General features: G+C 31.5%; 1 protein-coding gene across 6 annotated transcripts in view; it reads left to right on the forward strand.

Moving 5' to 3' along the window:
- LOC108754628 (longitudinals lacking protein) overlaps positions 1 to 17,088 on the forward strand; it is a 226,807-nt gene that overhangs the window by 166,438 nt on the left and 43,281 nt on the right. The window contains exon 7 of one of the 6 annotated variants that reach the window (XM_018497077.1): positions 10,963 to 11,348. The exons of the other annotated variants lie outside the window; for them this stretch is intronic. Coding sequence (XP_018352579.1) covers positions 10,963 to 11,333 — 371 coding nt within the window. The 3' untranslated portion in view covers positions 11,334 to 11,348. Of the gene's footprint in view, positions 1 to 10,962; positions 11,349 to 17,088 lie in introns of those variants that run through there. 6 annotated transcript variants of the gene reach the window in all.

Consider the following 17,088-nt stretch of genomic DNA (forward strand, 5'->3'; position numbering starts at 1 on the left):
AGCGGTTGTATTTTTACTCTTTTGGAATAAGATTTTATTGTAAGAGAGTATATTTTATTATAAATATAACATTTATTTACTCTCAAAAATTATACATACATGATCGTATTTTTTTATGCAAATCTTAAAAAATAAATAAGAATATCATTATCATTTTATTCCGCACTGTAACTATGCCACCAAAGAAGTCGCACAACTAAGGCATTCTGAGATCTGTTTCTCAAAGATCACGAGTACATTCCAACATAATAATAATTGTGTACAATTCGAATATTTCAGGATATAAAATATTTCCTTTTTATAATTTCTTTTTATATGCACAGAAGAAAGTACAAAAAAATATTTATGTAAATTGGAAACAGTTTTTTCTATAAATTTCTATAGTTCTATAGTCTTTTGCGCATTACGATTTAATCTTGATACATTCCATGTAAAATACGTGGAATACGATGAAATTTGAAAAAATGTAATTATAAAGAAAAATTCGCATGTAACGTTAAATGATCCGATAATATCATCGGTGAAATTTAGATTTTTAAGTTAAGACTTTTATATCGATCAAATATAATGTATCTCAGTTTTTTTGCATATTACGAAACATACGTACATGCGTGTAGCTCATGGAAAGTAGTTCAAGACTTTCAATTTATTCTTTATGATACGACTATCATTCGTTATCCATAATTTTTTGTAGATGATATTTTTTAAACTCATCACACAAAATGACATAGGCTGCATAAACATATCGCCTAATGAGCATCTTATGTAAATAAATATGGCGTCTTTATGTCAAATATTCATTGCTTCAGTGGCCTTATGATATAACGTTTATGTCATTCGTATATAGTGGGCTTTATTTGAAACATAAATAGAGAATTTTTGAAGTGCGTATCTTCGACGATAAAATGAGGACGCAAACCGAACTCGCGCATTCGTTATTGGTGGTGTTTGCGAAACAATTTTCAGATGGGTTACCTGAGAGCATTTAGGCATTTATGATGATAGACAATAATTATCTGTTATTCCAGATAATTCGCCCGTGATCGCGAATACGGACGTGAAAATTAATTTTTCGCACAAGTATCTTACATAGCAGGGAGACAGTTGTTGACTCGTTGACCATTGTTAACATTTTTAATAGGATGGCGTGTTGGCGATAGATTAGAAAGATTCAATATTTTACCAAAACTCTTTACATAATATATTTATATAATGTAAAGAATAATTCAACAAATGTGACAAGAAAGATTTATGTTACGAATCCGATAAAGTACAAAGTATCCTCCGTATTTCGCAATCGCTTCACGCGTGTCTTAAGCCGGGTTCAAGCTAAGCAAGCGGGCACGAACAAACGCGAATAAAGAACTTGCTTCAACGAACGACGTATCCGCGATTGAAGTAACTTTTTCATTCGCGTTTATTTGCGCTTGCTTGTTTGTCTGATTATAGACAGCGTAAAAAAGATTAGTAATACGATCGATTTCGAAATCGGAGAATATGATCAACACATCGTATAAAGATCATTTGTACGTTTATGCGATTTACGAGCCTTCAAAGAGCTCGATCGCGCGAACAGGTTGGTCTTGCGATCCTAAGAATTGTTGTCCGTGTGCCTCTTTTATTTAATATACGTTTTCTTTACCCAGCAATGATTTCACAGGTATTTCACTTTCACTACTTCTGCAGCTTTAATACTTATTTTACATAGTATTTAATTCATACAACTTTTCAGTACGGATCGACAGGATCGACCTGCCTGTCGCGCCGTGCGGGACCATACTCATAGATTTATATAAATGTCTCTTTTTCATTTTTTATACACGTTTATACACTTATACATACATATATATATATAAACATATAGAAATATGTATATAGGATGTCTACTAAATTATTGCGATTTCTTTCATCTGCGGGCTCTTTGAAATACTTCAAAGTTAAAGGTTCATCAACATCGAAATATTTATTAATTTTTTAATGAGAGTCAATTAAAAAATTTACAATTAGATTCATTTTATTTTGTAATTTAGTTTACAAATTTGGAAAATAAAGAAATTTTCTTCATTTATTAATATGATAATTCAAAATAAACTTTACTTATTTATGGATATCAAAAGCATGATTGTCACCTTTTGATTATAAGTGTTTCGCTGGAGATTGACGGTCTTCTCGCCGGAGATCGATTGCCACTATCAAAATTTTAATTTTGTTACAGTTGTTAATTTTCTTAGACAAAAAAGATCATCAGATCTGATCTGCCCAGCCATTTATTTCTTCTCAGCCAGATATTTCTTTTCAAAACCGAAGGAAAATTGACGCGCGAAACTTCAAAAAAAAAGGGCATCAAAATTTAGAAAAAAAAAAAAACGGTCAGTTGGAGATTTTTCCGTCTACCGAAGAATCGGAGATTTGTTCAAAAACCGGAAAGGTGGCAACTATGATCAAGATATAATTGCCCTACCGAAAAATTGCAAGGAAGAATATTGTCTAAGTAAGTTTTTGCTAGATGAAATTTTTTGGATTGGTCAGAGAATCCGTAGCTATATCGAAAGAAATGGCAATAGTTTTCAGGTGCATGTAAACAGATATGATGAGAGAAAGAGAAAATTATTATTATTAAAAGAGAGATGCTAAGAAAGAGAACGAAAGTTATGTCGAGAGTCGACGCGCGTCCGAACGTGAGACGCACGTTAGTATTTTTGATATCAGTATTTGCGAATATGCTCGCATCTCTATGCCTGTCTGCCTGCGAGATGATGCGAGGTATACTCGTTACACATCTCTGCCCATAACTCTTTAACTATGATCTTCATCATGGATGCCGATCCGATTCGGCGGAGTTTTGTTCGCTACCACGGAGTCGATCGACCGCGATCGACCTCGTTATTCCGACTCTTGTTACCGAACCCTTATTACTTAATATTTAAGTACACGTTTTATATGTTTTCTCGCCAACTTTTCCGTCTCTCTTTTTTGTCCTTGTTTAGGATTTTTAAGCGTATCGAGCAAAAACGGGGCGAATTAATATCGCAACGCCTTTCCCTTTCGTTGCATTTCGTCGATATATCCATTATTTAATTTCATATTTTTAGTTTTCTCTTCCTTTTCTTTTCTCTTTATTTGGAAGGTTTATCGAGCGGAAGAATGTCTATTATAATGATATCTTTTATATTAATTAATATTATATAACTATTATTATTAATATTATTAATAAAGAAATATTCTTTATTTCGGGTTATTTTTTAAAATTGAGTTATTTATTTTTTTTATCCAAAAACTCACCTCTCATTCGTTATTAGCGATAATACTATGTATTACTTGTTAATGAGTCTTTTCGATCATTGACAATTTTACTACACAATTAGAAACAAAATAATAATAAAATCAACTACGTTAGAAACTGATTAAAAAAACTTTTTAGAGTTTTTTCTCAAAGCGTATACAAATTTTATAGAATTTATAAAAAATAAAATTAATCAACTATCAAGAATGAATTTTTTACATAAAGTATCTGTTTGCAAAAATATCTTATGTATTGATTACCTTATATATTGCTAAATAAAATATTTTCATGTATCAAAATGATATTTTACCTGCATTATTCAATATTAAAAAACATGGAAAACAGAGATGAATGTTAAATGGGATATGTTATCTTGTCGCAAAGTGTCACCGAGTAAACTTTGTTTCATAGTAATTTCAATGCTTTTTTAATTCCTTTATATTTTATGAACTTGTGAGCTACAAGATGTCTCCGCGTGTAACTTTCTTTCCCGAGTGACAATCGGCGTGTTAATTGATATCGATCTAACCAGTGAATATTTATATTTTCAGCAAACTATAACCAGCAATACGCCAGCGCCCAGATGTTCCCGTGTGACACTTGCAACAGACAATACCGGAGAATCATCTCTCTACAACGTCACAAGAGACTCGAGTGCGGCAAGGAGGCTAAATTCGAATGCATGATGTGCCATGCCAAGTTCAAGCACAAGCACAGTCTGCTGAGGCATTACAACGTTCACATGTTCCATATGAGGGAATCACTCGCGGATGAGGAGAATATCGCTTGACAGGCAAAACGACAAGGACTCGCAACGAAAGAGCAACGAAAACGAGATAGCAAAAATTTTCGAATTTTTGAACAATTTCATATTCAAAACACAGAGATATAAAATTAATGCGTTATTCTCTCATGTGAATAATTTGGAATAAAAAACGATCGATGTAAAAATCTTTAAATATCATCACATTTTTTTAAATAAAAAACTAGCAATTATACGATAATTAGACATTATATTTGAATGTGTAATTTCAAGCTTATTGCTTAGAATTCTTGAGTTTCTTATTCGTACTTATTTACCTATTTACAGTATTTACTTATTTATAGGTTATTTTATTTTATATACAGTATTTTCTAAGTTAGAAAATAGTTATAAATAAAAACATTATTTTTAATTAAAGTTTTTTTTATATAAATATATATAATAAAAAATTATGGTGATAAAAAGATTATTAGATACAATGAATACCAAATAATAGCATATAAAGTATAAAGTTTGTAAGAATTAAAAAATCAATTAAGGACTGCCAATAATCGAAACAATCAAATATCATGCATATAGGGACGTGGAAAGTCGGTAAAAAAATATATAAGTTAACGTAATGAGTAAAGAAACAAATTAATCACAAACGGTCAACATAATTTTTGAAGTCTTACGAACATTTCGGTTTTAATTTCGAGTTATCTTTAGTACAATATTAGTGAGAGTTACAATAAAATATTCACAATAAACCTGCATTTTTCATTCACTTTTCGTTTAACAATCTGCCATAGGTCAAGGAGCAGTACGAAATTACAGACATAAAGCTATGTTGAGAATTGGATTTAATCAAATACCTTCGTATATTCCTCCTTGTCTTATGGCAGGATTTTATTGTAACTCACTAATATTACGCTGGCTCATAATTAAAGCCAAAACATTCGTAAGACTTCGAAGATTACCGTTTGTGACTAATTTGTTTTTTGACTTATAAATTTATGCACCGTTTTCCACGCCGACTCCCAACACGCTTCCGTATTATACAATATTTAATTTATAATTTCTCAAAATGTTATTAAGAACTCCTTTCTTCAATGTGTTACAATAATATGCAGAGCGATGATGATAACTGATGTGCAAATTAACTATATTTGTTGACAATATTTTGAATGTAATAGAGATTCTATTGCGTCAATCGAATTTTGCGAAACTACGAAAATATATACTATGCTGCAAAAACTAGCCTAGTTGACACTAATATTAGTCTATTCATTTTCTTCCAAACTTCTTCTCTAATAAAACTGCAATTTTACGAATTCGACGAATTAGACGAATTTATCGAATTCGAGATATTGCTTAGCATTGTTTGATGTTAGAAACAATCGTTTAAACTAGGATGTCCATCATAAAATCAATCTCACATACAATGCGTATCAGTTCGAATCGATTCAGTGCAACGTGATATTATAATTCATAGTTGTAATTAGTTTTAGTTCATAGTTGTAAAATGTTTCTATGTTTCTTCTGCTAATATCTAATTTTAATGTCCTAATTTAGATGTTTTCGTACATAGAAATATAAGAAAACATTTTTGCGAATGATCAATGTATAATAATCAACGTTACAAGTCTTTGTTTTCTTATAAAATATATATCTATATTTCTCGTTGAATTACTGTTATATATATCTTTTAAAAGTTTTCTTTAGAATTAATGAAATCTGTTCAGCAAATCTTTACCATTAAAATTTCGTACATTATTTCCTCAATGCATTTTATCTTATCGTTATTGAACATTATCAACAATGTTAATATTGCAATTTTATTTTGTATATTCTGTATATTTGTATATTTTGTATTGTGTATATATATATATAAGATCAATTATTACATTGTATGGGGTATCGCACTAACATAATTTTAGAAAATCTAACATTTACGAAAATTAAGTTCTTCATCATAAACGCTGAAAATATGCTGAAAATTAAATGATAAATTTAGGAGTGCATAGTTACGATTATAATTTGACTGTTTATTGTTATTTTGTAACTTTCTTTTATGAAATGCACGCCTGATATCTTTTCTACTTGAAGTTGTTCGCAATTTATCAGTAATATCCTTATGTTTCTTTCAGAATATCATTATTCAAACTACCCTGCATTATTCGCGGCATTGATGGAAGCGAAATCTGCCTGTGAAGATCCCCTTGCAATTGATACATATCAGTCTGACGAACTCAAATACAATACGTACAAGGATTCCCATCGGCCCAAAAGGAAGTACAAGACACGTCGTAAGAAAACACGTGGAAACACTATATAAGAAAAATGATTAAAGTTAATATTGAAAATTTATACATAAAATTTATGGTAAATTACAAGAGAGAAATAATCTCGAAAATGAAATAAAAAAGTTGAGAACAATTAAAATTTTCACAATGAATCTTATTTACATCTATCTTATATATGTTTAGATTTGTCATAAGATTTTAATATCATCTCATTCTAATTTAAAATTTTTTTTTCCATTATTTATCTTTGTTTTCATTGTCTCTCTTTTTTATCACTTTCTTGTGTTATGTGATATTATTATTTTTCTTGATATTATTTTTAATGAAATTAGTAATTATACATTCTTATCCGCAGTTAAGAAAAAATAATAATCTGCAGTTAAGAATAAATTTATGAATAACAATTTAGCTATAAGTATAAAAGATATATAGCAACTATCGATTCTGTTACATAGATCAATCTGATTTTCTTATATACGATTAATATCTATCTGAATTTTTTTCAGTAATAATCTGTAGTTTTATAACATATTTAATATAAGGAAATTATTTTAATATTTTTATAATATACGTGTGTAAAGTTTAATTTATTATACATTAATTTTATCATACATTATGCAATTAATTTTGTTGTACAATTAATTATATTACACAATTAATTTTATTATACAGTTATTATTATTATACAATTAATTTTTGATTATATATTAATTTTATTAGACATATTATTTTTAAGTATTTTAATTTCTAACGAATTCCAATCTTCCATATAAATGTTATATATAAAGTGTACTTGAATATATTTATGACATAGAACTAATGTATGTTATTTCTTATTGATTATAATGCAAATTATGACTACGTAATAAAATAAAGAATCCATGAAAAGAAAATTGCGATTAGAAATGATTCCTTAGAAATGGTTCAACCAGCACATTGTTGTCCCAGTATTAACAATCATATTTTGTTTTTCGTATATTTCCGCAGATCATTATCGCAAAGCCAACTCGGGTCCTTCCTCATTCGCGAAGCATATCTGCGAGTTTTGCGGCAAAATTTACGGGACTCGAGGTTCTCTAAAGTATCATCGGTTTATGGAATGCGGAAAGGAACCTAACTTCGCTTGCACCTTCTGCAGCTACAGGTCTATCAGGAAAAGCAACGTACTCAGACACGTGCACTTAGTGCACTATCAAGAATGCTTCATCAAGTGAGGATGCATCCGTAAAATATTTCATGTCGTATACGTTTCTCCGTGCACGACTCCATTGTACGATTGAAATAAAGACTAAGTCTTGTTTTTATTATATAATTCACTACTTTATTTCCTTCTTCCATCCTAATTTAGCTTGCAGAGATACTGAATTGTTTAAGATTTAAACGAAAATTGTATAAAGTTTTTATAAACAAAACTCGTCACGTATGTAGGAACATAATATTTTATTATAGAATTTTGTTATGTTGGTCGTATTATTCTACTTTATGTTATTTACGCATCAAAGCATTTTGTATCATTTCAGTTATACGCGGAAAATGTCTAAAGGCAAGTAAGCTTCTTGAAACAATCTATTTATTTTGTAAGTTTTTTTATATTTTCTATTCCTAAAATGATAATTGAACAGTAGTTCATTTATTTTTGATTTTTTCAGGTAAACGGCTTGGCTATGCAACAAGACGATCGTCACTTTGATCAATATAAACTGTACGTCAAATACTTCAAGACCGATTTGCTTTCCAATCATCGTCAGATTTGCGGCAAGATGAAGAAGTTTCAATACATTTGTTGCAATTATAAAGGAAATAAAGGTTTTTTGATATGTTTTTGACCAGAATCACCTAAAGAAGAAAATAGGCGGTTTTGCAAATTTTTTAAATAAAAGACCGATGATTTGAAGAATTAATTACTAATTTGTGTGTTTTTAAGACGTAAAAATTTTTTTAAAAACTGACAATAACTAGGATCAATTTGGGCAAAAAGATAATAAATATGTGATAAATGCGTTCAAATATTATATATAATTTGGCATATTTTGAGATATTTCGTTTACGTATATAAACTTTCTGTTTATTTGAATTTTCCATTTCTATCAACAATGCAATCAACAATGTCATTTAATCAATTATATTAAATAACGTTCTTGAAGCTTCCACGAGTGCTTTCTATATAAAAGTTATGCGTTTCTTCCGTGTCCAGATCCATTCTTGAAATGCCAACGTTTCGTGAACCTTACAGTTTGATACTGTATCAGGCTGCTTTTCGCCCTGATGAAGTGGACTGTAAGGTTCACGAAACGTTGGCATTTCAAGAATGGATCTGGACACGGAGGAAACCCGCGAAACGCATAACTTTTATATATTAAATAACGTTTATGTAATTTATATAATGTCAATAAAATATAAGTAGTATATTACAATATATCTAATATAATATAATTATATTATATTATTTATTAATATATAATTATTAAGTATTCGACATTTTATAATAAATCTGACACAACAACAGAACTCCTCTCTGTCATATATTAGCTGATTCTAATCGTTATAAATTAATACAAAGTATAAGTTTTTATAAAATAATTATTTTGTGGATGTCATTAAAAAATTTGATATATAATGACGTTTATCGGTTGTATTTCAAATGAGATACTCAATCACTCTTATACCATCCAACCATCCAACCGGTTGCATTTCCACTTTCCATCAGAAAAAGATTGACCGCGGATTAGTATTCGGCAATATATATATATATATATATATATATATCTGACTGAAATTTTATATCAAAAGTTGGCGTCATTGATACAAAAATCTTAGCTAAACTTTTTGCACACTTCACTTTTCACTTTTTCTTTTCATGTTGAGGAGATAAAGAAAAAAGATAAATTGTGCAAGAAGTTCTAAGGCTACATTTGGCGAGCACAATATTAGCTTCAGCGCTATTTTGTCATTCTATCTTTATCATTCATTAGATGTAAAACAAGAATAGAATATAGAATAGTGCAATAAACGCTGATAGCGCGCTTACCATTAATAAGAATAAACTTAAAGACTCTGCTGTAACATGATGTGATTGTGTATTTCTACCTGAGAAGATTAAATTTTACGACTGATTAAGAACTAAATTATAAAATATAACACCAGAAAAATCCAATGTATGAAATTTTAAAATATGTTGTGATGACGAAAAAAAGCTGAATATTCTCTTTGCGATTCTACATCAAAAAAGGAAATTGTAAGAAAGAAAATGTATTATTTTCTACTAAATTTATGGAACCATTTAAAAACATCCGTTGATAATAAAAAAGAATAATCGAGAAAACTTTGGTTTTGAAATATTTGAGTGCTCTACCATCTTCCATACATTCGGAAAGATTTTTCAGCGCAGGAAAATTGGTTTATATCAATAATTAAAATAGATTATCACTGAAAATGCAGAAATATTATTGTCCATCATGAAAAATTTATTAATATTAAACTTTGATTATATAGTACTAAGCAAACAACCCTATTCTACAGCAATCAATTATTATCATTATTTTTCCCTTCCTTTCCATTTTTTCCAATTTCGGAAATTTGTATCGAATATTCGGGAAAATATCCGGCCGAATAATTATCTTGTCGGATGTCTGACCGGATATCGGTGTCAAATTTTTTTCGCATATTCGATATCTGGTATTCGGTAATTTTATGATTCGATGTCTCCCTATTATTTTCCTAAGCATTTAACCTAAACGTAAAACAATACTTACAATAAAATAAGATTCCTTATCTTAAAACAATTAATAAGTTACACATGGGCCTTTAGGAATCAGCGCTGTAATAATTGCGCGTTTTTTAAGATTGATCTAAGGCATTAATTATACCGAGGATTGGCTTAGATCAATCTTAAAAAACGCGCAATTATTACAGCGCTGATTTCTAAAGACCCATGTGTAACATTTTTTTTGTTAAACGTAAAATTTCAGAAAATAAAAACAAATATTAATTATATTTCATTTATGTAAGTAGATAAATAAAAATTGTAAAATATTTTTATTATAGCAATTTAAAAAAAAATTATGTATAAAATTTTTGCGAATTTTTATTATCTATTTAAAAAATGTGCTGTGATGAAAGAATAGTTATTCATTAATTAAAAGAATGTAATAAATTTTGTCTGTATATTTATTTTGTTATGTAAATAATATATTTTTAAAATATTTTCTTTGACGATAATTTATAATCAATATTCTTGAATTCTTGAAATCAATGCAATATTTACGATTAATTTAACTTTTATTTCCTGACCACCGTTTATCCTTTTATTGTGTTTAGTTTTATTATATTCTCTCTATAATTTTTTTCTTTAAGATTCAGGAACTTATAATCACAAAATTATAATTTTTTAGGGTTATAACAAATTTTTCAAAATTAACGCACTATTTATGTTTAATTTAAAATCTACTTTCGGTTCGGAATTCGATTAATCAACAAATAATTGAACTAAGAATGTGCCCGCGGATTTTTTGCTAATGATATTTCAGACCGTATCGAGGACGAACACGAGTCGCATGTTTGATTTCAGCGACACAGAGCCTCACGTAGCATAATAGAACCTATCTAAAGCTATTTTTTTCTTCCGTTTGCAGGTCTGACGAAGGAGAACAGGAGTATATTCGATCTAGAGGAGGAATCCATGGATATGCCAATACAAACGCAGGAGAAAACGATGCCGTTTGCCGAGCTGAAGATACCAAATGCTAGGAATTACGTCAACAAGCCGCTCGGCCAATTCGCCTGCGCTAGATGCGGCCGTTCGTATAGGAGGAAGGACTCGTTGCAACGCCACGAGCATTGGGAGTGTGGCAAGGAGCCACAATTTAGATGTCCATATTGCCCGCAACGTTGCAAACGCAAAGCACATTGGCAACGTCACATACGTCGCCAGCATCAGGATAAAGTGGATATGGAACAATGTCTAGACTCTACAACGCCTAAACTCAAAATAGAGATTGACTGATCTCGACCAACTCGACACCAGAGTGAAGGGACAGTCTTCGAATTCTTATCGCGTGATTTCTTTCAATGTAAAATAAGATAAGAATTCGAAGACTGTTCATTCAATATCCGGCAAAGAAAAATTTAACTAATTATTTAATGCATGCGTGATATTTTTTTTATAACTAATGTTAGATAATTATGGAGATATTTTAGAAATAATAAAAATTTGACAAAATATTTTGGTAAAAGAAAAAAATTCAACAAAAGATAAATCAAAACTAATTTTATACTATATAATAATCTTTTTGGTGGAATCTTCATTTCAAATTACAAATTTGTGAAATTTAAGTATTGGAATATAATTAAATAATTTATCTTTTTTAAAGTGTAAGATGTTACAACTGCACGTATTTTGTTACTATTAGCATTATACGCATATTTAATATAACGTTATATACAGAGAGATCTTATGGGAAGTTGTTGAAATTAATCAGCTGTCATTTTTGAACGCCATTTTATCATAATATCATTTTAAAATGTATAAAACAAATTTTTTAAGATATAACAATATTTTTTAATAGAAGATATTTGGCTATTTTATTTACATGTAAAATAAAGATTAAATATTTGTTTCATTCAGTAAGTGTTTATATAAAAATGACAAATATTATAAATCTTAATGATATATACATACATTACATTTTTTTTATTTGTTAACTCGTTAAAACACACACACACACACACACACACACACATTTATTAGAAATTAAAATTAAAACGAGTTTTATGTACAGGAAATGTTTTGCTATATATAATATTTGCATAATATTTTGTCTGAAGATATTTGATTGATTGTATTAGTTAGTCAATAATATTGTACTAGTTCACAAAGTTTTAAAAAATTTTTTTTTTTCGATTACTTTAGACCGGACTCCTATCTCTTATACATTTTTAGACGATGAAAACGATGGCGCAAGCGGAAAAATTCTAGTGCGTCAGATTTCCAAGATAATTGAAGTTTAATATGTAAAAAATGGCTTTTTGGTGATATTTGATATTTTTTTTTGTAAAGAAGGGGTTAACATTATCTTGAAATTTCAATCAGAAATCATGAATGTATTATTCATCCCTTATAAAATGCATTTTATTTATTTCAATAGCTTACTTTTTATCTAAGTTATGAAAGATTGAAGATAGGAATTAAAATTACTTTAAAACAACAGTACGCGCATATACACACACACACACACACGCACACGCGCGCGCGCGCACAGAGAGCGAGAGAGAGAGAGAGAGAGAGAGAGAGAGAGAGAGAGAGAGAGAGAGAGAGAGTTGATTTTGAAAAAGATATGCAGTTGCATATCACGAATTATATAATCTTTTAAAAGCAATTTTTGTATTTTTATCAATTGATTAGTTTTATTATTTTGTGCATAAAAGTATTAAGGAATAATTAACAAAATGTGACAAATAAACTTTAAAAAATCCGCATGCACATATGATGCTACCGGGGTCTCTATGCTTGCGGATTCGAAACAACTCTTATTTTCAATCCTTCATAACATGGTTAAAAAGTAAACTATTGAAATAAAAAGAATGCATTTTAGGGGATAGCATAGGAAATGAACAATACATTCATGATTTCTGATACAAATTTTAAGATAACATTAACCTTTTTTATAAAAAAATGTTAAATATCGCCAAAAAAGTCATTTTTTGCATATTGAACCTCAATTATTTTGGAAATCTGACATATTAGAATTTTTTCATTGTTATCATCGTTTTCAGCGTCTAAAAATTTGTAAGAAACACGTAGTCCGGTTCAAAGTAACTTTTTTGCTGTGAACTAGTGTATTGATTTGGAATGTATTTAATTAACGTTTGTATTTTATTTTTTAGTTCGTACGATTTAATTGAATTTGATAATCAATTTATTAATTTGGAGCGATTTTTTTTGTGTTTTAAGTTTTTATAAAGCAAAGTGCCTTTAATGTGAAATAATTAGTTTAATGTAAAATAATAAGTGCCAGAAACAAAGATTTCTCTTACGTCGACGAAAAAAACGCTATGTTTTTTTTCTAACAAAGGAGCAGAAAAGAAAAAAATAAAAAAGATGATTAGATAAAGGATAAGTTTGTTAGAGGACTAGTTTTAAATCGTTAGTTTATAAGTAACGCAACTAATATTTTTTTACATTAATCTAAGATACGTAATGAGTGAATTTATTAAGACTGATGGCATTACACAATAAGAGTGAATAATGCCGCTATTATTAACTTGATTGCCGACTGATAATATAACTTCGAATGAGAAATAATATTGTAATCAAAGTCTATCATGTCTATTTGAAGGAAATAAATTTATACGATTATCATATACTATCCCGTGATCCATCTTATCGTTAGCTAGCAGTTATTTCGTTTCGACGAATGATCAATTTATGCAATCGATAGAAAAAAATGTGCTCTACAGTAAATTTCATTATCGACTAATTCGTAATTCAAGCTGTAACATTGACAAATGCGTCCCGAATTATTCTTGATCATCCAATTTTATTTTTGCAGCTTTCAATCATATAGTAGTACATCATATTTTATAATATTTATTCTAGGTTAATTAGCGATATAAAAATTTATATACTTATGATTACATTTTTAAAGAATAATTACTCCTGCAAATAACTTTTACATATAAATTTTCTATTAAAAATCATTATTTTGAATATAATAAATTGAAATATAATCGATTATCCTACGTTGATGTGACTGAATGAGAGTTGACATTCGCAAGAATAATCAAGTAATTAGAATTCGAGCAAATTTAATAAATTATGAAAAAATTAAATAAATTCCAATAGTTGTAGCCGCTACAAACACTTCTCTCTGTAAATAATTAATCTTATTGCATATCTTCGGTTGGTTCAAGCATTATTGCGAGAGCTACTTATGCAATTGAGTACATCCCCTTGGCATCTTTTATCTCTTTCTTCTGCCTTCTCCTGTATGATATCAGGGGAGTAGCATGCGCACTAACCTTTCTCGAATCTTGTATATAGAAATGCCACTTACGTATCGAACTTTCATCGCTTGCGCATCGAAAGGAACATTCACCGTTTGGCTGGCATTCAAAGTTATAACGAAAATGTTAACTGTCAGCCTGGAATCTGTGAATGTTACTTTCATAACATGCAGTTACCGCTCTTTCCTTCGTATGCGAAGCTCATAACTTAGCTGCTTGGGGCTCGAAAGTAGGGACACAAAGGACACGCATTTTTTTCTCTATTTCCTTGATGAGTGATCAACGCTGATCGTTGCATCGATGCACCTGTGATCGAAGATGGGCCGCGAGGCTCACAAGGATCCAGCATCCCTGAGCGTGGCTTCTCTTCGAAATGGCTTTCTTTTTTAGGACACGCCGAAGAGGTGCCCTTTCGCTCCTGACGACAACCTCGATTTTTATCTACTTCTTTTTAAATTATTTTTTAAATATATGTGCACGACAGTCCATTCGCGGATCTGAGAGAGAGAACGAGAGAAAAGGAAAGAGGCGGGCATCGAAGAGGCACGTCGAGATACCGAATCAGTGAGCCATCGACACCCATCTCTAAAGCCAATGTCCCCTAGCCACTAAGTTCTAATTCATAAGCCGAAAACGGGGAACGACGGTCAGGTATTGTTGGCCGCGTTTCCTACCCGAACGCTTGGCAACACAATAAAGATTTCGCCTCAACTCGATCGTGCGTTCGTATGGGACACATACTAATAAAGCCGGGGGTCTTGTGTTCCAGCCGAAGACTTGAGCATCACTGGTCTCAAATGGGCAGCGGCCTGGCAGCGATGGAGCAGCGTGCCGTCGATCATGTGGCGATCCGGAGCGGGATTGGGCAAGGGTTTGGGTTCCGGCTCGTCTAATCCGGAGGGTTTCAACTGCCCGGCCTGCGGTAGGGTCTACAAGCTAAAGAGTAGCCTGAGGAATCATCAAAAGTGGGAGTGCGGCAAAGAGCCTCAGTTTCAATGTCCCCATTGCGTTTACAAGGCGAAGCAGAAGATGCATATTGCGCGACATATGGAGCGAATGCACAAAGAGAAGATTTACAAACAAGAACTCGTATAAGATGAATGAAGGGGAGGGTGAACGTCCAGTGCTCGTCGTCGGCATCGTTTACGGGCTCGATCGCGCGTGGGAGAGATGACGGAAGATGAAAAGAAAAAAAAATAGAAGAAGAGATACGTGAAGGAGAGAGGAGAGAGGAGAGACACGTCTCTCTTACGCACGATCGGCGTTCGACGAATGCACGACTTCGAAGAGAGCAAAATGAGGGAAAATTAAGAAGAAGGAACTTGGGAAGGATTTTTGAAATTGGTGTACAACGGCGTTGAGATGAAAAAAACGATAATTGATTAAAGCTAATGACGATGAGCGTCGAGACTTCTGCTTCTCGGGAGAGGGGACCGCCCACCCCCTCATCACGATCTTGGATTCATATTTTTTTTATCCTTTTTTAAGGTTTATTATTATGTGAATGACATAATTGAACGATTAATTAATTAATTAATTATTATTTTTACGTAATGAGATATATGCCGCGTGTAAACAAGAGAACGCGTCGATTTCCTACCCGGGGCGTACTTCACGTATGGCCCAGGAACTTCATTCTCAAGCCGCCCGTCGAAACAGGACGTTTCTCCTGTTTTGGTTCGTGTCCGACAGATCGCTCGCGCACATACGTCTGTTTTTTTTATGTTTAAACCGTGATATCGATACGACGTGTGAAATCATGAGGGTGTAACACGAACGAGCCATCATCTTTCAGTGCATTCGTTCTCATTGACATCCGGTAGTGAAGCGATCTCGTGACAAACGCGGGCTCAATCGTTAGAGAGAAACCTTTTCCTTTGTATTTCTTCTTTTCTCCGGGGCCTACCCCGCTCCGGGTAGGACTGAGACCGTCCGGTAAACCGGAGCTCTTCCATAGCAACCATTCTGGTCACACTGGTTCCATATTTTTAAACGGGCGTAGCCGTGCGCGTGTGGCTCACTGGGGACATAAAAAATACGAGAAAGAAAGAGAGAGAAAGAGAGAGGGAAGGAGATGCGAGAGTGGATGAGAGAAAAAAAATATTCCGAAGAAATCGAAAACGCGGCCACGTCAGCAAATCCGTCCGTCGATCCGATATACATTACAGTACTCGCGCGGCATATCGATAACGTACGACTGCAAGTCACGGAGTCACGTCAGTCAGTATCAACGACGATAAAGTCGCTCAGAAGACAGCTCTGAATTCTCGGAGGTTGATCCTCAAAAGCGAGCCAGAACTTCATCCCTTTCAGGCCAAAGCGTGCGCAACGGCTGTGCCGTAAATTTCATATTATACAATAACTGCGAGTGCAAATGACATTAGAGATGGACGAAAACGACCGAAATCTTATTACCGACTCACATTGCCTATCATCTCGGCTTATTCCGCAAGCTACTTTTGATTGATAAAAATAATTATTATACTTGTTCTTTTTTTGGAGTTAGTTTTTTATTTCAATACGACTTGATTGTGACGATTTTGAAATGCAAATTCTTATAAATATCACAATTTCCTTTAATGGAATCATATTTAAGGAGAATCTTATGAATTTTAAAACTCCTTTTTTAAGTTTATTCTTAACTGTTTAAATCTATTCATTCATCGTTACTGGACATACACGTTTAACCTAGTGAGAAATTTATTAGAAATTCTTTTTAATATATTTAGAAAATATCTAAACAAAGATATATATAT

Source organism: Trachymyrmex septentrionalis, unplaced genomic scaffold, assembly GCF_001594115.1.
Source record: "Trachymyrmex septentrionalis isolate Tsep2-gDNA-1 unplaced genomic scaffold, Tsep1.0 scaffold80, whole genome shotgun sequence".
Classification (NCBI taxonomy): Eukaryota; Metazoa; Arthropoda; class Insecta; order Hymenoptera; family Formicidae; genus Trachymyrmex; species Trachymyrmex septentrionalis.